Raw genomic sequence first — 26,699 nt, 5'->3', positions numbered from 1 at the left:
TCCCTTTGGCTGCTGCTCACGCCGCACTCCTCTCAGCTTACTAGATATTCTTTCCGTTGGCTGCCGCTGGCGCGACGCTGCTCTGAGCTTACGACAGTTTCCTTCCTATGACTGCCCCTGGCGCGACGTCCTCTAATTTTACTACTCTCTTTCCTACAGCTGTTGTGACGCTCCTTTAAGTTTAACAGAGTTTCTGCTTTTGGCTGCTGCTGGCCCACTGCTCCTCTGGGCCTACTAGTTTCTTCCCTTTGGCTGTAGCTGGCACGCCGCTCCTCTTAGCTTACTAGAGTCTCTCCCTTTGGCTGCAGCTGCCACTACGCTCCTGTGTGCTTTCTTGCTACCTCTTTGTGACATCTGTGGGCACCATGCTCCTCTGAGCTTACTGGATTTTCCTTCTTTATCTGCTGCTGGCATCATGCTACCTTTGGCTGCAGCTGGTGCGATGCTACTCTGAGCTTACTAGATTTCTTCCTTTTGGCTGCTGCTGATGCGCGGCTCCAGAGGAGCCTCGCATCCCTTTGGCTACAGCTGGTGCTGAGCTTACTGGTTTCCTTCTATTGCTACAGCTGGCGTGACGCTCCTCTAAGATTACTAGAACTTCCTCCTTTTGGCTGCTGCTATTGCTACGCAACTCTGGGCGTACTAGTTTCTTCCCTTTGGCTGCAGCTGGCGCGACGCTCCTCAGAGCTTACGATCGTTTCCTTCCTAAGGCTGAAGCTGGCGCGACATCTTCTGAGCTTACTGGTTTCCTTCCATTGCTACAGCTGGCGTGACGCTCCTCTAAGATTACTAGAACTTCCTGTTCGTCCTTGTTTTTTTCGCGCTGCATTCTTTTACCATGTTCACTGACCAACAAGCCCAAACAGCCGCTTTAGTTCCTCCTTTTGGCTGCTGCTATTGCTACGCAACTCTGGGCGTACTAGTTTCTTCCCTTTGGCTACAGCTGGTGCGACGCTCCTCAGAGCTTACTACAGCCTCCTACCTCTAGCTGCAGCTGCTGAGACGCTCCGCTCACCTTACTAGTTGCGTCACTTTGCCGGCTGCTCACGCCGCACTCATCTGAGCTTACTAGAGGCTCCTCCCTTTGGCTGCAGCTGGCACGACATTCCTTTGAGCTCAGCAGAGTTCTTACTTTTGACTGCAGCTGGCTCGGCAATTCTCTGAGCTTACTAGACTTGCCTTCCTTTGGCTGCAGATGGTGGGACGTTCCTCTTAGCTTACGACAGTTCCCTTCCTATGACTGCAGCTGGCGCAACGTCCTCTGAGCTCACAAGTTTCCTCCTTTTGGCTGCTGCTGCCTCGAGGCTCCTCGGAGCTTATTAGTTTCCTCCAATTGGCTGCAGCTGACGCATCACTCCTCTGAGCTTACTAGAGTTTCTCCCTTTGGCTGCAGCTGGCGCGACGCTCGTGGGAGTTATTCTGATGTTACCCGTGTGCTCCTCGTTTCTCACAAGATTCTTGGTAGGGGCCGCGTTAAGTAGGGCTTGCACACTGAAATCTGCCTTCTCCTAAAGGCTCTGAGGCGTGACTGAGCAGGTTCATCTTTTTATATTGAAAGCCTAGACCTTGGTTACTTCAGAAGGGTAATTTTTCTTCCCAGGGAATATACTACATGCTTTTTTTAAATTTGTGAGAGAAAGTAGTGGTCTGATGACATGCATGACTTTCGGCCTTAGGCGAGAACAGGATTCTGCTCCTTGCGAGAGGTGTTCGTCGATAAGTTAGCTGATGGGGATTTCGGAATCTTTCAACCCGTTAGCTTCAACTCTACTCGAAGCTCACATTCGCACAGCTTGTAGTACGACAGGGATCTGTGCTAGGCTTGTCTTCACTGCATTGCCGGGCGAGCGGCATAACTTGGTCGTGCTATGCAGGTGGTGACGTCGTCTATTTTTCAGTGATTTTACACTGGATGCCCTCAAGACTTCAAACAGCGGTCGTTTTAAATACTCCAATATTTTCCCGAGTCTTCAGTGTTGCCATTCAGTACAACAACTATCAAGGTAGACAATCTTCCAGTGGCATAACATCCTAATCTGGCCAAGATGGCATCAGTGGCACGCACTATGCACTCAAGACTAATATAATTTTGTGCTCCCCGAGGATGCTGTATCGTTACGCAATACGAAAGTGTATGCATTCCTAAGGCTGCACCTTTCGTGGTATATTCCTCCTCATGAAATGCATAACCCTGGCAGCAGACACGAGTGCCTTTAGGGAAACAGCTTATACCTCCTTTGTTCGCAGGTTTGTGGGAAAAAAGTAGATTTATAAATTTACATGGTGTCTTTTCTTTTGTGCAAATTCTGCGTTGACGTCTTTCACGTAGCCCACACTTTTGAACCTGAATTCACAACGCTGTTATCAAGTGCAAACTGGTAATTTTCGGAAAAGAGAAAAAAAAGCATAGAAGTTCGTTTCTATTAGGCTGAAAAATAATTGCTCGTTTTCGCTATACCAATCTCAAAGTAATATTTCCACTCTACTTTAACAGCGACCAAGGTGAACACAAAGACGACTGACGGTGAGTGGTAGATACATCTTTGATTGGGCAATGTATTTTATGAACGTTTTTGCATTCCTGTTGTGTGCACAGGGCAAGTTTTTTGACTTCGAATCTTTTGATTTGATTTGTTCTCAATTCAGTTAAAGTTTATTAGAACTTCTTCGCTTTTGCTGCAGCTGGCGCGACGCTCTTTGCTCGAATTGCACTGAAACACTCATATTGGGAAGGAACTGCGTAAGGTTAATCTTTCACTGCGGCGATCTATTTTATGCAATTTTTTGCGTTGCTTTTCAGCTCATTGTGCACGCCGGTCTGTTGATGTCGGAGTAGTAATAATAAAAATTGTTCCAGAGAGATAGATCGCGCCGAGTTGTCATGCCTCTACCGGCACACTGCCCAGCTGTTAAGACATGTATAATTGCTTCGGCAGGTGGCTATTATCACATTCCCCCAGTGCGGCTTCAGATCAGGTTGCTCTTCACGAGGAATGCGAGCAATAATAGTTTCGCAAGCCTCATTTTTTGATAGATATTTCTTCGGAAGGCATTTTTGCACAAAGCTTTTCGGGAAGCTGTCGTCTGCACGTCGGCCTTTTGATGTCGGAGTGATTTTTTTTAAATTTTTAGTCATATTTTAAATTTTGTTGCAACTCTTGGCAGCTGGGGGCTTCACACAAATGCCGTCGACGCTGCCGGAATGTGCTATTGTCTCTTCCTGTGCTATTAGCTATTATTACATTCGACACACGAGCGAGGACTTTTATTTTTAATTTTTCAGGACATGCAAGGCTAGTGACTTCTGCTAATTTTTTGAATAGCTCGAAATTTGATGGAAATGCAATCTGGACAGCTCACGATGCTTTCGCTTCTTATTTTGCGACGAGTTGTTTTGGTTTTTTAATTGAAGGTCTATGACATAGGCATTTTGCCAGTTCAGTGAGAGGTGGCAGCCGTGAAGCTGCTCAGGAATGCGGTGCTAATCTGGAAATTGCCGTGATTCAAAGCGTAGCCTTCGCGATGTGGTTAATTTCTGGTACGAATGGTCAACTCTCGCCCAGGCTGACAAAGTGTGAGCTAGCTGCGCTTCTCGGTTTCGTTGAGCGCGTCCCAATAACTGCGGCCAGTATACTCTCCTTTTGGTGCGACAACCTCTGGGATAATCGAGCATTTTTTATCAATGGCTAGTCCTAAAGACAATGAGGAATAACGTGCCCTCTGACTTCTAGCCACCATCAAATTGTTCCTTGCAGGTATTAACCTGTTTTGTGGTAGTTACATGTCACGCTTGTGCGTCCTATGTTCAGAAACAATATTCTGGTTTATTTGATGGGCTAAGCGGGGGCCATATATACACACGTACGGAACAACGTTACATGGGACGCAATCATGGACGTCTGTTTGCTTTGCGGAGTGTCCCCCTCTCAGGCCACGCCTGCATGAATAAGGTAACAAGTATTCTGCGATTTCGCGTAAAACCACGAACTCAAGCATACTTCGAGGATTTCTGTTAGTATACCCACGTTCTGCTTCTTTATGCTATGTTATGGACAACAAAGGGAACGATATTAGAATTGAGTTTTACTTTTCTCAAACAAGAGTTTGGGAACAGAGAAGGCTGAAAGGAAATGATAATTCGCATATAATGCAATCTGAACAGTTAAATTCAACAGCCCCCCAATAACAGCCTGACAACAGCCCCCAAGAGCTCCCAGTGAACGCAGTCAACGCACATGGCAACAGCGCATATGTAGATAGCTTTACGGGAAACGATGTAGTTGCGCACGCCAGGATGGTGCCAAGCTTGGCCTGAGATAGCGACTGAAGCAGCAGGATCCCACCGTCCCGCGGCTACTCGTTTTGATCTGCCTAATCCAGCGCTCTATTTTCTTTTCTTTCCACACTTCTTACCACACATTCTCTTGTCTACATCCATTGCTTCCTTCTCATTTGCACCTATACACACGCGCGATTTCCTCCAAGAACGGGAAAAAAGTGTCAAGTTTTTATTATTTAAACCTAGTAGTCGTACGAAAGCATGTGTTTAGCTTGGTTGGCTGATGGTTTTGCTTTGCTGAATCGTCGGTACGTCTGGCAACGATATTAAACTGAGGTTAAGCTGTGATAAAGGTTAAGCTGATCTGATCGGGCCGCAAACGAAAGTTGATGAAGGAGACGATGTGGAATGCACAGCACGTGTGTGTTGCAGTTCAGTACGATGCGTGATCGGCTGCAGCGATAACATTTTGCTTTCCTGTAGTGGCCAGCACAGCTGACCTGTTCGCGCCGCGGTGGGTTCGAAACCGAGTGACGGCAATATTTACTCTACGTTGTTGTGGGCTGCTGCTGGGCTAGATTTGGCCCAAGTCAATAGCAAGTTCATTTTTCCATTCGCACAGCTGGCTCCACGGTCGGGGGGAGTTGTCCCGAGGTTTCCTGTGTTACTCCGCGTTTCACCAAAATTCTTGTCTGGGCGTTTAGTGCTTTCTCACTAAAAACCGCGCTCTCCAAACGGCTCCTAAAAACGAAAAAGACATTGGTTTTGAGTATGGAACGAGGTTCTTTTGAATGATTATTTTACACTCGGGGAATTTTCGACATTCATTGTTTTTGATACGTTCAAAGGAAATTTATGACATGGCGTGACTTTCGGCCTTAGGCGGGAATAAGTGCTGCTTCTTGCGAGAGGAGTTCGTTGCGAAGTTGATCAATGGAAATTCTAGAATCTCTTGGCCCCTGTCACCTCTACTCTACGAGAATATCCCATCCGCGCAGGTTGTAGGACAGTGGCCTGTCCTCTGCTGGTCTTCACCATGTTGTCGGGCGAGCAGTATGGATTGGGTGTGCTATGTAGGCGGTGATGCCGTTTCTTGGCGCCTTTCAGCTGGAATACCTGAAGGCGTTCACACGGCTGGATTTAAACCACTACGATAATATGCGCTCTATGAACTGACAGCTAATAAAATTTGGTGCTTTCCTAGAATGTTTCATTATAACGCTAATACGAAACACAAGAGTAAGCGACTCCACTGGCTCTACCTTTCTCGGTATATTATCGTCGGCATGTAATATATATTCCTTGCAGAACTCGCGAGTGCCGATAGGGAATCTGCTTTATTTGAGGGAATCTGCTTATTTAAAGAGAAATTTGCAAGGTGGCCTTAGAGCGTGTATAGTGATTTTCAGTTCTCCACACGAGCTTGAGCAGAGATCCAGGGGCTCCCCAAGTTTTTCCGTGCTCTTTTTGTTTCCTATCAAATTTCCTACAGTCTGCGCATCACTAGTGCCGCCTACTATAGCTTAGTATTTCCCACCAATCGGCTACATAGATTCTTTCTACATTGTTCAACGCTTTATGCTCTTGAAGTGTTCCCTCCACGCATCCATCGCCTCTCCTCAGTGGTCTTCACAAGGATAGCGTTTAAGCACGAAATTCTTTGCCTTAGTTGAAGCGCTGAAGAGTAGGACGCGGTAGTGCTTCGTATGCAGTCTCCCGTGTCGAAAGATAGAAGTAAATTGCATTAAAAATTTAATTGCGAAACAACTGTCTAGCTTAAGCTAATGCAGAGTTCTCCCTGTAAATAGCACAGTCCTATTACGAGGGAGGAGTTACAACACGCTGTTTTTCGTTGCGCGAGAAGTATGCTTATCAGAGAGTAGGTAGGATTCACCAAGCTTTCGAAGTCGCACAGCGTGCGAAGAGCTGACACTGGGCAATCGTAATCAAGAGTAAACATCTTCGCTCCGCGCGGCTAAGCATGCAGCCTCTTAAGGGGTTTCTTGACTGAAACTTGAAAATTCTGATTGTAATGGCACTGGGCCTCGACAGCAGTATACCTTATTGTATGAAGGTCAATTTCCTAGCATTCATCCAATATGCTGGGGAGAAAGAGATCCCAAGTTGAAGATCAAGAAAAGCATGGAATAATCAGACGGGCTTTTTTTTTTGTTGAAGCGATGTTTATTGCCTCAGGGCATAAAAACTATGAAGGGAGAGATGAGTAAGATGCTTAAATAAATGAAAAATTTGAGCTGATCTGATGAAATCAAGAAGTGAACGATGATATGGATCTTGTGTTCATGCAATATATTAATCCGGTTGTCCGGTGAGAGTCACACTGACGCCAGGTGCCGAATTCTCATCGGCCTCAGCGCCGGGCAGTCCCACAACACAGGTAATGGATATCCGCCTCACAGTCTCTGTTCTTGCAGACTTGACACCGGGGCGGGGATATAAATCTTTGAAATGCGGCCACCAGCGTGTCACAGCTGGAGTTAGAGCATCCCCGACCCGTATCCTCCGAAGGCAACATCCTCTGCACGGGTAAGGCCACGGGGAGGGTTACTGCACACGGAGGGATTAGAGCACGTGTGCGGCGCCGGAGGTGTTCCTTTCTCTTTAAAAGGAGGGTGGTGTCATCCAGAGTGAGGACTCGAGGCAAAGAAGAGGTTGGGGTCGAAAGGCGGATCGCACAATGAGCGCGGCTTTGTGCGCTCAGGAGGTCACCCGGGAACCACTCAATACGGATTTGTTGCGGGATGCGTGCCGCTAGACGATGGATGTCTTGGCAGATTTCTTGGGTGCGACTGACTCGTCGTAGTAGGCGTGTGACTTAAGAGCGTCGGTGCGAATGACAATGTGGGCCGTGGGTAGCATGGGAACGGCGGCCACAGAGTCAAGTGCCTCTTGAACCGCAAGAACCTCCGCACAGAGGGAGGAAGGAGGTTCTGAGAGGCGAAACCTTGACGCGAAACCTTCAGAGCAGGCTTTCAAGGACAGTAAACTCCCGGTGTTGTTTCGCAGGCAAGGATGATTGCGTCACCGTACATAACGATGGATCCATGCGGCATATGGGCGTCTTGCTATGTAATTCGGTCGCGAAGCCACGATGCCGCGCGGGTATTTGATGGCCGACGTAGATCAGTTGGGTTGGTATCGCTTAGCTGCACAAAACGCCAGGGAGGAAGAACTGGCGAAGGCGGCTATAGAATGGAGTGCAATGAAGCATATGCCCTGAGTGCACACGTGGTGTGTGTAAGGCTTGGCTTTAGGCGGCGAGCATCGCGTCGTTGCTGCACCAGCTCATCTAGTGTATTCAGCTGCGCATGTTCTTGGAGCGCCACGATCCGGGTAATGCGGGGAAGGCAAGTGATGGCCCTCATTGCCTCTCGAAACAGCTTCTAGACGATCTCATTGAGCCCCCGTCAAATGCTGGAATTGGGCTTGGTAAACGAGGCGTGGTTGCACAACCGCCCGCATCAACTGTCGTGCAACATGAGAGCGGGCTCCGCCTGTTTTAGGAGAAATGCGTCTAATCAGACCCAACGCCTGAATTGCTTGCTTTTTAGCCTGAGAAAGCCAATCAGTGCCTGTTCCTGACTCGTGCATTGTCAAGCCCAATAGTTTTACGGTCGAACTTTCTTGAATTGGAGTTCCGGATAGATGGAGACGAGTTGGTGTTGCAGCCAGTTTACGGCGCTCCCAGCGGTTGGCGACTAACACGAACGTCCTTTTGCTCACTGAAAGCTGGAGACCAATTGAAGAAGCAAAAGTCGACGTGATATCTATGGCTGATTGTAGGCCTGCTGCTTGAGTCATCAGGTCGTTGTGAGTGCTCCACACCGTTATGTCATCAGCATACAATAAGAACTTAGTCTCGGAGACATCATGCAAGCGCCAAGCAAGGGGGACAAAAGCAAAATTAAATAATGTTGGCGATAACACCGATCCCTGAGGAACGCCGCTATGAGGCACAAATGATCCGACGGCCTCACCACTGAGGCGTATGGCAAAGTGTCGGCTTTCATGGAAGGATTTAACAAAATTGCGCACTCTAACGGGGAAATGCAGCATGTCCAGCGATTTCAGGATGACAGCATGACTGATATTATCGTATGCCTTTTCAACGTCCATGGCCAGTACAGTACGTACATTGTGGCTGCGAGTTGAGGCCAGAACTGTTGACGCCAAGACAGCCAGTCCATCTTCTGTACCTATGGACGTACGAAAACCAATTTAGGCGGGATGGTAGAAATCATGGTGCTAAAGCCACCACGAAAGTCGTGTGACAAGGATTGTTTCGGTAAGCTTGCATAATGTTGGCGTAAGCGATATAGGCTGGAAAATTTCGAGGTCTGTCGGCGGCTTCCCCGGCTTTAAATGGGGATCAAAATAGCCGATTTCGAAGTTTCTGGTACGGCACCTTCTATCCATACCTTGTTAATGGTGGCGAGGAGTTGAGGCAGTACAGCGGAACTTAAGTTTTTGTAAACATCGTACGGAATGGAGTCGGGACCGGGCGAAGTCTTCCGACGGGCCTCGTCTATTGCTGCAAGCAACTCGGGCATTGAAAATGGGCTTGCAATTCCCTCGGCGTCGGCTGTATACGGGAGCTTATCGACACATGCTGGAATGGCAGCCAAGGGGGCTCCTATGACCCTTTGCCGCAACACATACTTGGGGAAAAACATCCGCGCTGTCTCTCTGGCGAAATCACCTGGAGCTAAGTTAGCTGCGAAGCATGCCGTGGCCGCTGAGTCAGGACGACGGGAACCATGTTCCATTGCACGAAACGTTCGCCAGAGTGCAGCATTCGATGACTTTCTCGAAAACTGCTCACACCACGCATGCCACTGCCGTCGCGAGAGATCGCGTTCATATCTACGAGCGTTAGTAGTAAGGTAATTCAGCCTTGTCCGTGCTTGCGCAGAAGTCGGGTCTCGGGAAGCTGCCATCTCCGCTTGTCGGCAAGCAGCCCACAGGTTAAGCAGACTAGCATCCAGCGCCGGGCGATTCACGTCCGTCTAGGTGACAGCAGTAGCCTTATTCAGCGCAGTTTGTAAGCAGTCCACAAGTAGTGTAGATGATTGCAGACAGTGATCTTCGACGGTGGTGCGAAACTTGTCCCAATTGACCACAGAACACCTACGGCGTAATTGGCGGGCCCTTGATGGATGGAGACCGATGATAGGATGTTGGTCACTACCCCAGCAGTCTGGCTCCAGGTGCCACGATAGAGTCCCGGGTCCTGACCACCACGTAAGGTCCGGAGCACATGTTGGACTGCGAGCATGGTGCACAGTCCGCGTTGCTGAATCTGGATGGTTGAGTAAAACAGTGCATCCGCGAATCCGTCCCGCACACGCCTACCAAGGGGGCTTCGATCAAGTGGGGTCCTCGCAGTCCCGATGAGGGGCGTTGAAGTCACCACCGACTAAAACAGGCCACCCTGAGTGCTGTCGTCGTAGAGTTAATAACCACCACAAATTAATGCGGAGAGATCCACCGGCGGGTCTTACATAGTATGACACGACCACAACAGTTGCCTTGGGAAGCTTCACAGCCACTGAGACTACCTCTTGATATGAGGTGCACGTTTTCTAGAGAGAGGCGAACTTGAGGAAAACGCGCATCAATGTACACCGCCGCCTTTCCCTGAGGGGCAACAGTGTGCACACGACGGTCGTTCATTGAAGGAGACGTGTATTCATTAAAGCCCGGAATAGATGGCAAGGCATTGGTCTCCTTCAGTAGCAGGGCCCACACCCGGACTTTGTTCATGCGAAGTCGAGATTTGAGCTCTCCCAGCTTTGTAGAGAGGCCTCTGCAGTTTCATTGGAGCACACCACAACAACGTGTACTCGCCATTTTCGATTAGGCTTCAAACCGTTGTGATAGAATTGATGTCAGGTTAGATAACTGGTTTACCATAAATCGGAGGAGGGATGTTGCTGAGTTATCCTGCAGTGCTGCAGTGCTGGTTGTCTACGGCGAGCAAGCAGTTCACGGCGTTGCCGTAGCTTAGAGACCTCAGCTAAAAGGCGTGCAATTTGGTCGTCAACTGCTGCCATGTCCTCCCGCAGAGGTTCTAGTATGCTGTGGTTTTGTGTAGCTTGAAGGTGACGGCGATCCTTACGCACTTTATTGCTGTACGACGGTTGGGCAGGGTCTGCAGTTGGATTGCAGGTGGGTTCAGAAAGCTCCGGCCAGTCTTGTTCATCCCACTGAAGAACCGCAAACCTCTTGGATGTCTGTATCGGGGCTCTGATTTCATTATGAAGCACTTGCTTACGGATCCTACGCCGAAATTTCTCAGTTGCTTTCTGTTTTGTTGGGCAAGTTTGAGAGCTGATCTCGTTGTCGTCAGTCTTGCAAAGCCTGCACCTGTAAGATTGTGTGCCTTGTGGGCGAGCCTCATCTTTGTTGCAAAAGGGCACGAACGGCGCATGTGGCCAGGTCTGAAACAGCTTTAGCAGTAGACAGCACTCGGTTTATAAGGGCGAGGCCACAGAATACAAGCAAAGTAGTAAAGTCGTTCTGGGAGAGTTAATGGGGCCTGTAGAGTGACGATGAACGAGAGCCCCTGACACGATGACACGGTGGGTTGGACAGTACAGCTCATGCTGGAGGGTCGTCTGGTCTTCGGCAACGTCGACGTTGTAAACAACACAGCGTTGTAGGTCCGAACCTTCTACTAGGTACACCTGAACCGGCACCGAGACCTTGCTTGTAATCAATATGCACTTGACCGTTTGCAGACACTCGACAGCAGCCAAAGTCGGGAGCCACACAGCGATGGTAATAGAGTAAGTTCTAGATGTGAAGCCACGAAAACCTTTGGTTCCAGGGCACTCGTCCAGGTTCGCCTGAAGAATCCTGTTCGGAATGTCTGTCAGGCCTTTGGCTGCCAGAGCTTTAATGGCCACTTTATACGATACCGATCCCGACGTCGGCATAGCCACCTGGTTGGCATACGCTGGGCAGAAACGCTTGCCTTGTGAGCTGGAGTTTGCAGAAGACGAATCCTGCGCAGTATCCCCTGATGGGCGCTTTTGAGAACTGCGGAAAGCCGGTGGCACGGATGGAGGGGCTGAAGACAGGTCCATTGGAGAGCTCTCCTCCTCATGCTGCACGGTTGAAGGCCCATCCAGCAGCGGAGGCTGGGCAGCCATTGCAGAGTTCCGCCCAGAGGGCAGATCGCTTACAAGCTGAGGTGCATTTGAAGAAGGCGGGATGTGCGCTGTCGCTGATGGACCGGGAGCAGGGACCGACGCCGGCGAAGCCACCTCTGCCAGCGGCGTCACCGGCGGCTCTAGGCCTAGCCTCGGAGCCCAGTCCAGCTGCCGGGATGACTGAAGGACATGCTTACTGCCACCCAGTCAGACGGCGCATGAGCCTCGGGAGCTTCTTGAGATGCCGCGAAATCAGTTCTCTTGATATAAGGAACGTATTTATGCGGATGGCGAGATTTTTCACTGCAGCGATGTGCAGCCACCTTAGCAGGGACACTTCGTCTTCCTCAAAATCCAGACGGGCTTCTTAGCTGCCAAGACACAGGCGGTTAATTGCTGGATACAGGAAATTTTTAACAGAAAAAGGAGTGGTAATAGGATGTAGCCTGATAGATTGGAAGACGGAAGGACAGGGGTCCTGTTGACTTGGAGATCGAAGACGGGGCAATGGCTTAATGTGCATAATAGTATACAATGCCTGTAATGTTTCAATATCGCACTGACTGAGAGCGGGAAAAAAAAATTAGAATGGGAGGCGCTGCGTTTTTTGAAGAAAATTTTTCACATCAGAGCGCACTCTTGTCGCTTCGTCAAGCAAAGCGCCAAAGGAAAGAACAACCGCGGAGGACACAGGCAAGCCCAGTTGATGAAATGGCATTTGCAAAAGACGCTTCCTCAAATGAGAGAAGCGGCGGCAGAACAGCAGGAAGTGATCTATTGTCTCAGGGTCGGCACAAAAACGGCACAATGGGGAAGCCGCTAGACCAGATCTGTGAAGGTAGAAATTTAGAAGGGGAACCCGGCAACGCAAGCGCGTGAAAGAGACCTCTAGTCTGCGTGAGCGCCAGTCTTTGCTACTCCAAGGATGCAGAAGATACTGATATTCGGGAGATGATGTAAGAGCCGAGGCAGTAAATTCCTGAAATATTGTGTAGCTGCGAAACCTAACCGCAGCTGTATATGCACACGTTGGCAGGACAGCAACAATTGGGCCGCAGAGAGAGGATCTTGCTAAGGAATCTGCAACCTCATTTAAGTGAAAACCCATGTGATCTGGTACCCAAAGCAACCTTACCGAATTCAGATGGAGCGGAATCAAACTTAATTAGGCGTAATGCCCGAGACTCAGTGGGTGAGGATAAGAAAGAGCAAATGGACAGAGAGTCTGTCATTCACGCTAGAGCAGCATACGTCCAGTGTTTTAAAAGTGGTCATCAGCGGAACCATCTTCCTTTCATCCTCCCCATTGACCAGGCCTGACTTTAAGACCGATGGTGAAGGCTCTATATGACGCAGCCGGCACATGGTGCATGTCTTCCGTGCTCATTGCGTGTGTTTGAGAATAGACGTTGCTAATGTCTGTCACACCACAGCTATGGGACATCTAATTAGGTCACTGTCTTTGGAGCCATTTTTGGAGGTTTTGATAAAGACAAGAAAAAGAAGTGTCTGAACTTCTTGTCGTGTAGCTGGCGCCGAGAACTCCATGCATAAGCAGAGTTCTTTAGCATTTACATACAGTTCCCTGCGTAACACTGTTTCGTAGATAACCGCGTAGAGAAAGCCAGTACGCTTGTGCCAGCATGCTGCAGTGGCTTTATTCAGTTGCTGGGTTGTGACTGTGATCTTTCTTTACGTGGTGAAGAGCTGAAAAACAAGTAAAAAATGCCTTGCCCACTTCACCTATCGCAGAATGGTCCTGGAGGTGCTGAAAGCAATTAGGTAGATTTTCGTGTTAAAATACACGTCCGCTAATTTTGTTTTGAGTTTCACACCATTCAGGTGATGCCGTAATGTACGTCTAATGTATACATACGTCTCATCGCTGCAGAACCGTCATTCAACGCTTCAGTCTAATATGTATTCTGCTTATCATGGGAACTTCCGTTCTTTAGCGATAAAGCTATAACCGACCCGTTCACTGCGCAGTTCTTTAAAGCTCTTCAGCAAGCACTTAAAAATAAAGTGTGGATGTCATGTTCACACCTAATATGACTCGAAGTAATCATAAGATCAGATCTGGCAGGCTTTGCAATCTGTGCTTTCATGGTATTTACACACTTTCTTATAATTCGCTTTTAAAAGCTATCTTACTATTACAGCTAGGAATGTGCATCACCATTTTTACTCTTCCTCTTTTTTTCGTATATTTGCCAGTCTGATCTTTCTCTTCCTCTAGTGCTTTCTCTTGTACTTTTTGTTGTGTGCTAATTACGAATGGTCTTTCGCGTAGGCCAAAAATCTCAACAACCAAGTTTAGACGTCTGTTAAACCTAAATATACATCTGAAATATTTTTAAAAACATTATACAAAAATATTACTTAATCCTCTGAAAGGTCACCTTTTGATTTTTGCCTCAGAATTAACAACACTCACAACGCGTGGAAACTCGTATTTTTGCGCGGACAGAAACAACGTGTGAAAAAAGATTATCAGGAAGTTATTATTGTGACTGTCAAAAAATTGCTTTATTCTCCTATATTGTTACCACAGTAATTTTTTCTCTCCTTCTTTACAGAAGTCTAATTAACAACCAACGAAACTATACGTAAGCTGTTAAATGATCTAAAGACTTAAGTATGGCTGATAACTCTGAATAAGCAAGAAATATGTGTGCATATTACATAGCATGATAGAACCGAATGAATCACGAAACTGGGTGTAGTGACGCCATCTTACTTTCAGGACACTTCTTATCACCTCGAGCGTTTTTCGCCGTAAAATAGTCTGTCGTCTTAATTTGTTGCATAGCTAACTGTTAACCCATGACAATTAAGCGTCAGTTGTTCCATAGTTTGAGGATCTCTCCACAATCCAGGATCTTGCCTAGGATGCTTTTCACCACACTTGGCCCTAGAACTAGCAAACGTACAAAAAACAAGCTGACACAGTGACACGTATATGCACCCTGCATGAAAGCTATTATAGGCATTTCTCTTGCGACTTTTCGGCGTCACAGGTAATTTTAGTGAAGCGGAGGTGGCAACAAAACTAATGCAGGCACGTTTCGCTTTAAAGGCATAGGCTATGTTTCCGTGATAAGTATAGATACGATCATTCACGAACATCTGACGTCATAAACGTGCTTCCATAAAATATTTTCTCAGGTTCATGAACAATACAAGCAGGTACTTTAAGTCATTAAAGGATAATTTCAGCAGATAGCAAGGTCACAAGTAACACTTTGTTCTATTAGTGAAAAAATTGTTAGCTCCACTACAGAGGTCATTTTTGTCTTTCTTTCGAAACCCACAGCTCACAGGTGTATTGTAGTGTAGTTGAGTTTTCGCCACAAAGGACATATACTGATGTGTGGGACGTAGACTGACATTAGCGAGTGTACTGTTAGACGCTGCTTCAAAAAACAAATAGGGTGGCTGCAGAGCACCTGCCGTTGTAAGCCCTCATCTACATGATTGCAGCATGTTTACTCCTCCTTAACACACACTGGGAAAAGCACCTATGAACACCGTATAAGAGACCTCCTTACCTACCAATCATAATATTCAAAGTCGTTGACGCAAAGCATAGACAGCTTGAGTTTTTCCGACGCCCCCAAAAAATCTTGGCCACACAGTACGCATTCCAGTTTTGAAAACCAATGCAATCGCTTGTCAGCTCTCTACCCTTCATGACATCTGCTTTCAGTCGCCCAAAAGCTGCAAAGCAGATAGAATAAACTCGAAGTAAATCAGAATGACGTCACTAGAGATTCCTTATTGCCACACTCTTTCGCGCAACCTTAAAAACATGTAAGCTCTGCCAAAGTTCAACTGAAAGGGAAAATTTGCAGAACGAGGCATCAAAAGCAATTAGTTCCATTTGACAAAGAAGTCGCAGAAAACCCAATGCGGATCCGTCTTGCATCAAAGGCACAACCTATCTAAATGACTAGTTTCCATTAGCACAAATATGACATCAAGCATGACGTTAAATGCCACCTAGCCTCCCTTTGCAAAACATGTCACATGTCTCATACAGGTTTGGTGCACTGTGACGTCTTAGGTTCGCATGCTTAACAACATGCGTATTAGAGAAGCTATTGAGGCCTACTGACACAGCAAATTCTTGTCCACTACGCGTGGATGTCTAGTTTGTACACAAGACTACGTATTGAAGCGGCTTTGATCATGTTGTCCTTGCAGAGAACTTGCATGAGTTTTCCTGTTTAAAACTACTGCGTGGATGAAGTCGTACAGACCACCGGAGCGATTCTACAAATAGAGAGCACCAGCTTCATTAGACCGCTCACTTAGCACTGTTTTTCTAGCAAGCCCTCGTGGACGAAGTGTTGCTTTACTATATGTCCTATTACAGCTTTCGTTAAAAATATCGCCGTTTGTATTCATTTTTTGCATTATTCCTCTTCTCGTCGCAGATTTGCCAGAACAAAAGTGGTTGTAGAAGTTCATGCGGTGTCTGTCTTCTGTGCAAATTTCGCGTTGCTCTCATTCACGTAGCCGAGACTTCTGAATCTAAATTCACGGCGACTCAAGCGCATTCAAGCAGGTATATTTGTGAAAGGGATAAAAATAAAATCCATAGCAGCTCCTTTCAAAGACGATGCAAAATAATTGATATTTGCTGCTGTACTGATCTCTGAGTAATTTTCTCCACTTTCATTTACCAGCAACTCAGCTGACCACCAGAACGACTGAAGGTAAGCGGTTGTGAAGTGTGGAAGTGCGCTCAGTGATAGCGGGAAATTAATGTGAAGTTATATAGTGCTGAAGTACGTGAATAGAAATGGTGCTAAGGATTTCCCCAGATTTAGGATTGCTGAATGCACAGAACGGAGCGAATAGAAAAAAGTAGCTTCGAAGTGCAATCTTCACGACACTGCACTCCAGCGGTAGAGCACGTTTCCCATTAAAGGCACTGGTTATCTTTTGTTGAGGTGAATGTACGTGAGTGAGGAGGAAGACGTGACGTTAAAAACTCTTCCATATCCAATGATAAGTATCCAGGGTGATTCAGATTCATCCCGAGAACCCACCATCGTAAGCGCCCACCGGCACCGTAAGCAGCTAGGCCGGCAGCAGTGCGCCTGGTATTGTGAGCCGCCGCAAAATCTCCGTGCCGCTTGATCTGGAAACTTATGTTGAGAGCGCCGCGCCACTGATAGCTGCTCAAACTACTCGTTGGACGACTTCTGTTACATTTGTCGGTGTCTGTACTGCAGCGGCTTTGCGTACAGAAGAGATGTTTAACCTTATCATGCAGCCATTATCAAATGGTTGCATGCAGCAGCCATTTTGATAATGTCATTCGAGCTTGAAAAGTCATCTTAGGACACAATAAAAATGGTTTGAGCAATGAGAGGTTCACTGTGACAGATTAGAAGGAAGCCAACAGATACCACAGGGAAGAGCATTGGGGAAAGTTTTCATATCTTATTTTCGTCCACCAATTAACCAAATTCCGGCTTTAGGATCCGCAACCAAAGCTTTAACAACGGAGGTCCGGCCGCTGTCCGCTTTTATAATGCACCAGAGCCGCTGTCTAGCAGCAAGTGTACTACATCAAATGGTGCGCTTAACGTAACTTGAGTTTCCCAGTGTTGCCCTCGTCCGCAACGGCTATGTTGTACGTGCTGCAAATCTTGTAGTACCATGAGGGCGCAAGCGGTGCATGGACCTCCTTGTGCTACCTAAGGCATCAAAAGCTGAACGCTCTCAAGATTAGGTTGCAGGCAGCATAAATACTTTCGAAATATCACCATAGCTTAGTTGGTAGAGCATCTGGGGGCCGTAGGTTCGAATCGCAACCGACAGCATGTTTTTCATACTATTTGATACACACTTGTCTTTTGGCAATCAAATTACCAATTTTTGAAGAGTTTTCAATGGTGGTAGACCGCTGCCGTGTGCAGCAGTCCAGGACACGCTGATCTAGGTCCCCACTTGCGGCATTTAACGATTAGACTTAACGTGGAATTGCTGCATATATAGGCAATATTGCATTAACGCTGTCTCGCAATATCCTCAAAAGGACAGGGTAAGCCCAATCTTTCCAATCCACTTGATGACATGTTTCGGTAATCTTTTCTCACGAACAAATAGAGAGAGCGGCTGTCTGTTGGCATCCTTTTGCCATTGCTCTATCACCCTTCGAAGAGCGCTTTTCCGCTTATAGTGAATAGCAATGTGATTCAGTGCATCATGAGCAATAACACTGTTGCAGAAACCTCTGGAGATAATGTAAATGGAATGGAGCGTTCGTTGTGGCACACCAGAACTCAGCCATATCAAATTTTTTTTGTGATATTGGAGGAAAAGAGATATCGAGGGTCACTTTTGCGCTGTTTCTGTATATGAAATTTGCTTCATTATATTCTCACGTCCTCATATAAATTACAGGCAAAAGATTGGCTTTCTGCTGTCTATCGTTCTGAAGATAATAATACCATCGCATAGAAAAGTAATCTTTGTAGGAAAATTAGTTTCTAAATTTTCCAACGTACTCTGATCAGTTTCATCCATATCCACCCTCTCTATAGTCAGTATTCAACATTTCGTTCAAATCATTAAGATTCAGAGGCTTTATTTTTTGGCTTCCTGTGCTGCTCAGCCGTCCAAAGGTAATTTGAGGCTTGTCGGCTGCTATCAACCAGCGGAGAGTATTATGGCTCATAGTTTGCCGAGAGGCCCTTAGAACCTTGACTCTTGATATGCTACTGCCTTTGAATATTAAGAAATACCTACCGATGGCAATGTTAGTGCTCTTCGTACTCAGGAAGTATTTTTTAGCTTGCTTCCACGTGATTGGAATGAAAGGACAAATGCTCTAATGGAGCCCAAATGCTGCAAAAAAGCACTGTTTCGTTCGTGTAATTTGATTTAAAGGGTTAGCCCTTTCCTACACAAAGGCCTGTCTTTTCCTTCGTCCTTTGTTAAGCTAGTGGTTAAAAAGAAATATACAAAATTCAGAGAAAAGCCCGATAATAGAAATAGGACAGAAAATAAATACATAAAAATGATTTACACTCTGCCCAGAAGGTGATGCTGAAGTCCGATTTTGCTGCCGTTTGACTAAAGCCACCTTCACGTTGAAAACCGTGCATCGGCCGCCGAGGCGGCTCAGTGGTTATGGCGCTCGGCTCCTCACCCTAAAGACGGGGGTTCGTTCCTGGCTGCGGCAGACGAATTTCGCTGGGGGCGAAATCCTAGAAGTCCGTGTACTGGGCGGTGTCAGTGCACGTTTAAGAATCCGAGGAGGTAGAAATTTCTGAAGCCGTTCACTACGGCAGCCCTCATAACCTGAGTTCTTTTGGGACGTTAAACCGCCTAAACCAAACCAAACCAAAACCAAGCTTCGAACCGCAGCCAGAGACAAATTATGTGCCAGTGCCCATAATTTTTATTTGGCCTAAGCACGATAAATCATCCGCCTTATGTTCTTCACCTGTTGTGGTAAGCGACTTGAAAGCTGTTACAATGCTGTGTTTTGAAGACCACCATTTTACAGCTCATCTCTTCTCTAGGTTCTCTTCTCACTTAACCTTTCCTAACGCCATCTATTACTTCGTGGCGCAAGGCAGATTTTACGCCCGATGTTAGCTAAACAGACTCGTTTCTGCGACTGTGAGCGTACCGGATCATCAGATGAGAAAAATTAGACGGTTTTAACGATAAGAGGCATGCGGACGCTAGCAATCATCTGAATAAAACAAGAGCGTGTTGGACGCGCTGTGGTTAGAAAGGTAGAGCCGGTTTAAACTTTTAGGAAAGTGCCGCATGGCGAATAAACCGCCTGCACAAATAGTAAGGGCCTACAAACTCATCGCATCTAACGACACTGAATGAATGGTTATTTGCGGAAAACTGCGCAGTAATGTAGCATAAGAGAACGGAAAGCGCGGTCCTTCGGAAGCGCACTGTGAAGCCTGCTACAGATTGAGGATCGTGGTACAAAATACATGTCACGGGGGCACCTAAGAAAAATGTAGGTGCGCATTTGCATTCCGATTCGTGGTCACTGGAGTCTCCTTACTCAAATGCATTGAAAGGTCCTTGACATGACCACTAACGTGGCTCTCTTATTTGATCTCTCAGCCTGAACTTTTATCAGTAACTTCCGCAGTGTTTTCTCGGGTAACCAGCTACTTACTTATAGCAAGCCTCTCTCATAGTTCATTTATCCTCGATTGTATGTTCATTCCGCATATCCTCTTTACGCTAATTATATGGAATATGTTCTATAGGATGCAGGATTGAGAATGGTGACAAGAACTTGCTGAGGCTGCTTTACCTATCATTACTTACTCTTAAACTTCTGGCACACACAACTAGTGTAATTAGGAAAAATACTGACCCTTTCCGCAACGTAAATCTGGTATTTTTTCTTCGACACCCGGCCTTCATCGGATCGTCGCAGTTGAAATTTCCGCCGACTCTTGTGGTTCTAGAATTGTGGCACTCACCCTAATAGATGCAGAACAAATGGAAGACGATTTATCTTGGTTAGAACAAATTGGAATTAGATGTGCATGCACATCGCTTTTACTAAAGATAATAATAATAGTAATAATAATAATATAATAATAATAATAATAATAATAATAATAATATTAATTGATTTTTGGGGAGTGGAAACGGTTGAGGCTTCGAATTTCAAGGTCAAACAGTCTTGAGTCAAAGGTCGGCGAAAGAAACCTTCAGCTCTGTTTCAAAGATATGACGCGATAGTGTTAGTAGGTTATTGCCAATACATGGGGAACTTTTCCTTCTCTACTTTTGATCGCTGAGAACCATCATGGGACTCCTGGCGCAGTGGTGCAGTAGTAAATCTCGGGGATTGAGCGAAGGTTTCTCTTCCCGAGCAACCTCTCAAGACCAGTCATTAAGTGCCATCTGCTACGATTGGCCCGGTGGGCACGGTGGGCACGTGCCATGTGGAACAGGACAAACCAAAAATTGGCGAGTGCTGGCTGTGTTTCTGGAGCACACAAACAACCGTTAGAGCCCCAGAATAAGCCGCTTTAAGCACTCGTACCTCACCGCATCATTTGCCACCCGCTTTTTATTTCAGAGTATAACGCCCTAAGTAGCAAATCATCCTAAAGCACAGTGTCAGTTTTTTCTTTGCCCAACCGTTTTTCTTGCAACGTTTTTTTTTTACTGTTCTTGCCTTAGGCGCGTTTTGACTACGTGTCTTGAAACGCTGTCTCGAAAAGCGTTTTAAAAAGCATTTTCTGAACTTCTTTTTATCTTAGCCATTAAACCGCACACTGATTTAAATAAAGCAACTCTTTGTACTCCACTCTAGACACCAGCGCTGTTACTGATGAAGATCCAAGGTTCAAGACAGGTAAGCCGGTATTGATAGAAAGATGTTGCCAAAAGAAAAATTATGTTCATGTGTACTTTCGTGGATGCTACGAATAATTAAAACAAGTTTTCTCGGAATTATGAATATCTTTGATTCCTGTGTTATGCTGCAATAACCAATACTGCGGAGCGAGGTTAATAGCCACAGAGTTTCAGTGTCCAGATGTGACACTAACAAATCGTGCATTAAAATATAGAAGTTTTATTCAGGCGTGAACCTGCGAAATGTACATGACTAGATCCTCATCTGATCACACGACTTACTATTTTCTAACAGCTTGCTTGTATTATGGTGGGGCTGTAAATGTGGCAATAACAGCCATGCCGGTAGAAGCGGAAGCATGAGCTGAATTCCACAGAGCTCCATCCAGGAAAGCCGATCTTGAGGACCAAGAAAGCTGCAATGAAATCCCCACACTACGAGCCCAGGTAGTGTCGTCGGCACGCGGCCGAACTGTTCATCATCTACCTGTGTACGCCAGCCGTTGATCGGTGACATATTTGGTGGAGTTAGTGCTGCCTGACGTCCCATTTACGCTTCGCGAGGCCTACAGCGGAAGTTAGGCCAACTATCAACAGTAGTCAGGGCCATGACGTGCATCACGGGTAGCCCAACAACTCGGAATTCTGGTGGTGTCGATCTCTTCGTTCCTGTTCGAGGACGTTGAAGGCCCGTTGCAAAGCTTGTCGGCGAAACGAGTTGCACGGTGAGCGTAAATTGCTGTACGTTTACTTCGCACTGTAGTCTCAGCAAAAGCGTTGCTAGAGCACGACGAAGCTTCCTTCACCAACAGGAAAATAATTACGGATGTTCCGAACGAGTGGGGTCGCAGCAGCCGAGCGAGACCATCGCCATGTTCACAGAGGACATGAGACCAAGAAGGAACGCTACTTAATACACGGTGCCAAGAAAGAGTAGTTAGCGGGATCGGTCGCCAACCCGCCAAGAACTGTGGCCGACTTCACCAAGGAGGGACCGAGTATGGAGCGTTATCTGCATTAACTCGGCGCGCACTACGGCCGTCAGGCTAGCGTAGCAGCATCGCATCCCGCCAAGCCTATAACTTCGGGAGATTGTGAGGCGCCTTGTGTGTGAAGAACAAAAGAAACTCCCCCTCGAAGCTCCACAGGAAAGCGTCGCTGCTGTAAGGGAAGCGCTCTACGATGCAATGCGGCATATACTGTAGCCATCACCCGATCGATAGTCGGCTGCCTACGCGAAGACCTGCAGCGATGTGCACTAAGTTTTCCAGCACTTGCGACGCCAGGCTTTTCCCCCGTGGCTCCTGTGCCTGCTCTGCGGTACCCAATGACAGTTCGAATCACCCTGCTGCAGGAGTATAAGATTACCATGATTAAAGCGCACATGTGGCGCACGCCAAATATTCGGCCACTCTGCTAAAACTGCGGGGAGCCTAGACACATCGTCCGCAACTTCCCTTGACAAAAACTCGATTTGAGGGTGCCTTTTCGAGACTCATCTCGACCGTGCAGTGAGATATCGAGCAGTCCGCATCTCCATCCCCGAGGCTGTTCTCTTCGCCAAGCCGCCCATCGTTCCCTGGTCAACTCCGAAGCAAGTACCAGGGTGGTTTGCTAGAATCGTGGGTGCTTCTTTCCGACCTGTTCCCAGCTCCTGCAAACTTTCAGTGGATAGACACTGTGTGTGGCGACCTGAAATGGGAGACCTGCCTCGTGTAGTTGAAGACCGCGCCCTCCAGTGCAAGGCCGCCTTGATAGCCAGCTTCCTTGATAGCTGCTTCATAGTCAGCTTCCGCCTGACGATATGCCGCGACGATCTGACCGACGGTGACCTGACCCGACGACCTCAGGGACGTTCTGTGACTGATTGGTTACCGCACAAATTCCGGTAACCGGCGACAACCACGACGTTCCCGCTCTCGTTGCTACCAGAGCATATTCATCTGTAAGAAGTCTGTTCGCCGCCACCTTCGGAAAACTTCTGGCTTCTCTGTCTGGCCATGTGGTGACGACAATTGGCGTCTGCACCTCGCAAGTTGAGATCCGCGGTGCTGCTTTCCGTGGTTGCTTTCCTGTGCTACCCGAGTGCTGTAAAGGCCTGATGCTCGGTTTCAGTTTCCTTCGGGAGCACGGTGCGGCCGTCATCATTCAGGAGCCCAGCGTGCCCCGGCATTCGATCAGGTTTGAGGGAAGCCTCGTTTGCTTCTCATGGGCGTCGCTTGTTCTCGGGGCAAAGATGATACCCCATGGCTCTATGGTTCACCAAAAGGCGCTTATCATCTGTAGCGCAATGATGCTCCCGGAAACGGCTGAGCTATGCGACATACTATTCGTCACTCGATTTACGTAGAGGCTATCGGCAACTCGAAATGGACGAACGTGACCGGTAGACCACAGCCTTTATTGACTCGAATGGTTTGCAGGTATTCTGGGTGCTCCTTTTCGGCCTGTTCTCAGCGCCTGGAAATTTTCAGCGGATGATGAACACTGCTTGCAGATCTGAAATCGCAGGCCCGCCTCGTGTAGCTAAACACTTTGTGACTTTCTCCAACACCATCGAGGGGCACCACAGGTGCCGGTCATTACCTTGAGCGCTTAAAGTGCGAGCGCTAAGGGAGGTAGCGCTGACCCAGATAAAACAACCACCATCACTGCTCTTCGCGTCCCCACCGATAAGCGAAGTGCGCGCCGCTTTGTCTCTGCACATGTTACTGGCTTTTTGTGGAGGAACTTCTACCGGATAGCTAAAATACCTGAGCACCAAAAATGTAGAACCGCTCTTCTGAGTTCTGCAGCAAGAACAAGCTTTCGAAGACGGATTCAGGGTGCTGTGGTCAACTCCTGCAACGTTCAAGTGGATGATGGACTTTGATGGAACTCCACACAGACTCAAACGACGTCGGCCTCGGTGTGGTCCTTTTGTAGTGGCAGGATGGTCTCGATAGAGTAGTCGCTTACGTAGGCCGCGCCTTGTCACTTTTCGAGGGTAAATCTCCCATCACCAATATAAAATGCCGAGCATAAGTGCAGGCAGTAACGAAATTTCGCCCTAATTTGTACGGCCGCCCTTTCAGAGTCGTCAGTGGCTGCCACTTTGTTGGTGGGGAACCTTAAAAGATCCTCTCGGGACGGCTTGCACACAAGAGCCTTCGACTGCACTAATTTGATGTTCCCATCGTCTCTAAATCCGGAAAGAAACGCTGAATCAGACTTTCTCGTGCTCCTATCCCGGAAAAAACGTTTCGTACCACGTCATCAGGAACTTGACCATTTCCGAATTCCCGTGGTCATTGCTAGATAACCGCTACCTTGTGGTCACCGCCGAATATCTAAGCCAATATTGGGAAACCAAGCCACTTCGCAATAGCACCGCTGCGGAATTTGCGACCTCGATTCACAACCTTGCACTTTTCAACGGAAGATCCATGTTCGCTTTAACTTACAGGGGAACAGCGTTCACCTCTGCCGTTTCGCAGGAGGTTAGGAACTTAGGCACAAACCTCTGCAAAACATACGCCCTCAAACCAACGGCCTCACCGAACGGCTCAATAAGATGGTCGCTGACATTTCATTTTTCTGCGCGGACCGTTGAAACTCGGACACCATACTCTCTTATGTCCCCTTTGTATATAGCACTGCAATCGAAGAAACTACGCGATTCGGTTATTTCGTTTAGTGCACAGCCGTGAAGACATAACCATGTTAAGTGCAATGCTGCTTTCCGAACTTGCTTACGTCTTTTTTACGGGTGCTGAGAAATTCATTAGTCATGCCAACTTGGTCGTCCGCGAATCCGGCACCAGCAAGAAAAATCACATTCACAGAGGTATCAGTAACCGCCGGCGAGCAAGTCTGGTAATGGAGCCTAAGGTGCATTGGACGGCTCTATGAAAAGCTTCATCACCGATAATTTGGCCCATACGACGCGCTCCGCCAAATCAGCGATGTCCACTGCGAAATTCTCTGCCAAGGCATTATTCTCTCCTTTGAACGGCCAATCTTCGAAGTTGTCCACGGCACCAGGACGTGGCTGTACCACTCCTGCTTCGCATCGATCCGATTGCGGCATCGAATCGGTACCGTTCTGACGGAGGGAGTTAAGCCACACTACACACCTTTAGTGAAGCCGTCACGTGGCCGAATTGCATTATGCGGCACATTGCAAGTGTTGTGCAATGCAGGGGCTATAGGTTTTTCTTCTTCTTTCGTCGAACTCCGTGGTTCCTGGCTAATTCAGCACGTCCATGTAAATCTCTCTTCGTACGTAAGTCGTTACCAGATGCCGTTTCGCCACTTCATTTTTTCATGAGTATGCATGTCGTAAAAGTCAAACGAGAACATTTTTTTCTTCGAGAAGCTCATTTTTCAACTATAGTAGGATACAACATAAAAAAACAGCAGTTCTTAACACTGGGCCACGGTCCGCGGCGTACAGTATTACTCCGCTAGCCAGTCACAAAAGTGAACGAAATAAGCTTTTTAATATTTGACTTTATTAAACAAGCTAAGTATCAAAATTCAAATCAAAAGACACACTACGATCACCGATCAAACGTATTGTGTAGTTCCTGAACTTCTCGGATTTCCACAGGGCGCACAATCTGTTTCACAAGTTTTGTTTTCGCATCTATGCTTGAACGATTCTACGGTTTTCAACGACGAACCTTGAAACAGGTGACATTTGCGCGGATAAAAGTCCGTGTTCTATAGAAAGTTTGGAATTGAGTACAGTAATTCCGCGTTTTCAGCTCTGAAGACTGAAATAAAAGGATTAGGTGGTCCCGCACTCTTGTACAGCAATCAAATTCATGCTGACTGGTAATTTTTGACCGTGATCAAAAAGTGGCATATCCACTGCGTTCAAAGCACGACAGGTCCTAACAGAAAGCCAGTTCCAGCTTTAACGCTCCTCATGACAGTGTGCCAAAATCAGTGAACCAGCACATACCATTCTTCATGTCTTCCTAAGCGTACACTGTATAATTTTTTTTTCAGCGGTTCTTAACTGTTTCATTCAAGGCCATATCAAGATTTATATCCGCACTGCGGCGATTCTAGAGCTTTGCTTGAAGATCATAGTCCCAACTGCGATGGATAAGAATGGCAGGATTGATTTCAGTAAGTATCTGACGAGGGTGCCCAGGAGGGCTATTTGTTCAAACACTTGCTTTGTGCTCTCGCTATTGTTTCTAGTTGCCCAACGGACTGTAGACACCTGAATTTATAGCATGTTTTCGGTTTTAAAATCATGCGATCCAATTGAAAATACATGAACCACCAAGTGATAATGACTGCAACTGCTGAATTTCATGCTGTTTGAGATTCGTAAACCGAAATAAAGCTACGAATGGCGGTTAAAGACGAGGTCACATAAAGCCCCAAAAACTGAAATATGAACCCTGAAACCTTTTCGCGCACTTTTGCGTGCACTCCCAGACACCCTTAGAACGGGTGAGGCTAGAGGCTCCAGTCACAAAGGAGATGTCCTCGACTCAGTGTGGCAAGCTCAGCCGGAGACCAGCTACCAAGTGACAAGGGGGTGGTCGTTTGGTACCCAGCTTTCGCCGGTCGCAAGCCAGAGAATGGTTCGAAGCTAAAGGTTCTCAAGCAAAATTAAATTTTATACAGCAAAGGTACCATACAGAGGATTCAATGCAACTCGTGAGAGATAGACAAATTGCAATTTGTTCACAGGGCACTGCGACAGTCCAACGACTTGAGCAACACGATGGAGCAGTCCGGCAGGTTGGCGCACGCAGCCTCGCTGGCCAGAGGCTGGGCGAGTGTTTTGGTCCCGGGAGCCGAGCGGGCGCGCTTCACTGAAGCATGAACGGTGGCTCGGGCTAACAGACGGCAGTCAACGCCCTTCATTT

General features: G+C 47.2%; 1 protein-coding gene and 1 long non-coding RNA gene across 2 annotated transcripts in view; both read left to right on the top strand.

Moving 5' to 3' along the window:
- Nucleotides 1–26,699, top strand: part of LOC144123064 (uncharacterized) — a 166,190-nt gene that overhangs the window by 125,095 nt on the left and 14,396 nt on the right. The gene's annotated exons all lie outside the window — the stretch shown is intronic.
- LOC144126352 (uncharacterized) overlaps nt 1–26,699 on the top strand; it is a 97,966-nt gene that overhangs the window by 64,374 nt on the left and 6,893 nt on the right. Inside the window, exon 10 of the mRNA XM_077660416.1 lies at nt 2,495–2,524. Coding sequence (XP_077516542.1) covers nt 2,495–2,524 — 30 coding nt within the window. The remainder of the gene's footprint in view (nt 1–2,494; nt 2,525–26,699) is intronic.

This window comes from Amblyomma americanum, chromosome 3 (assembly GCF_052857255.1).
Source record: "Amblyomma americanum isolate KBUSLIRL-KWMA chromosome 3, ASM5285725v1, whole genome shotgun sequence".
Classification (NCBI taxonomy): domain Eukaryota; kingdom Metazoa; phylum Arthropoda; class Arachnida; order Ixodida; family Ixodidae; genus Amblyomma; species Amblyomma americanum.
This window is presented reverse-complemented; position numbering and strand designations above follow the sequence as displayed.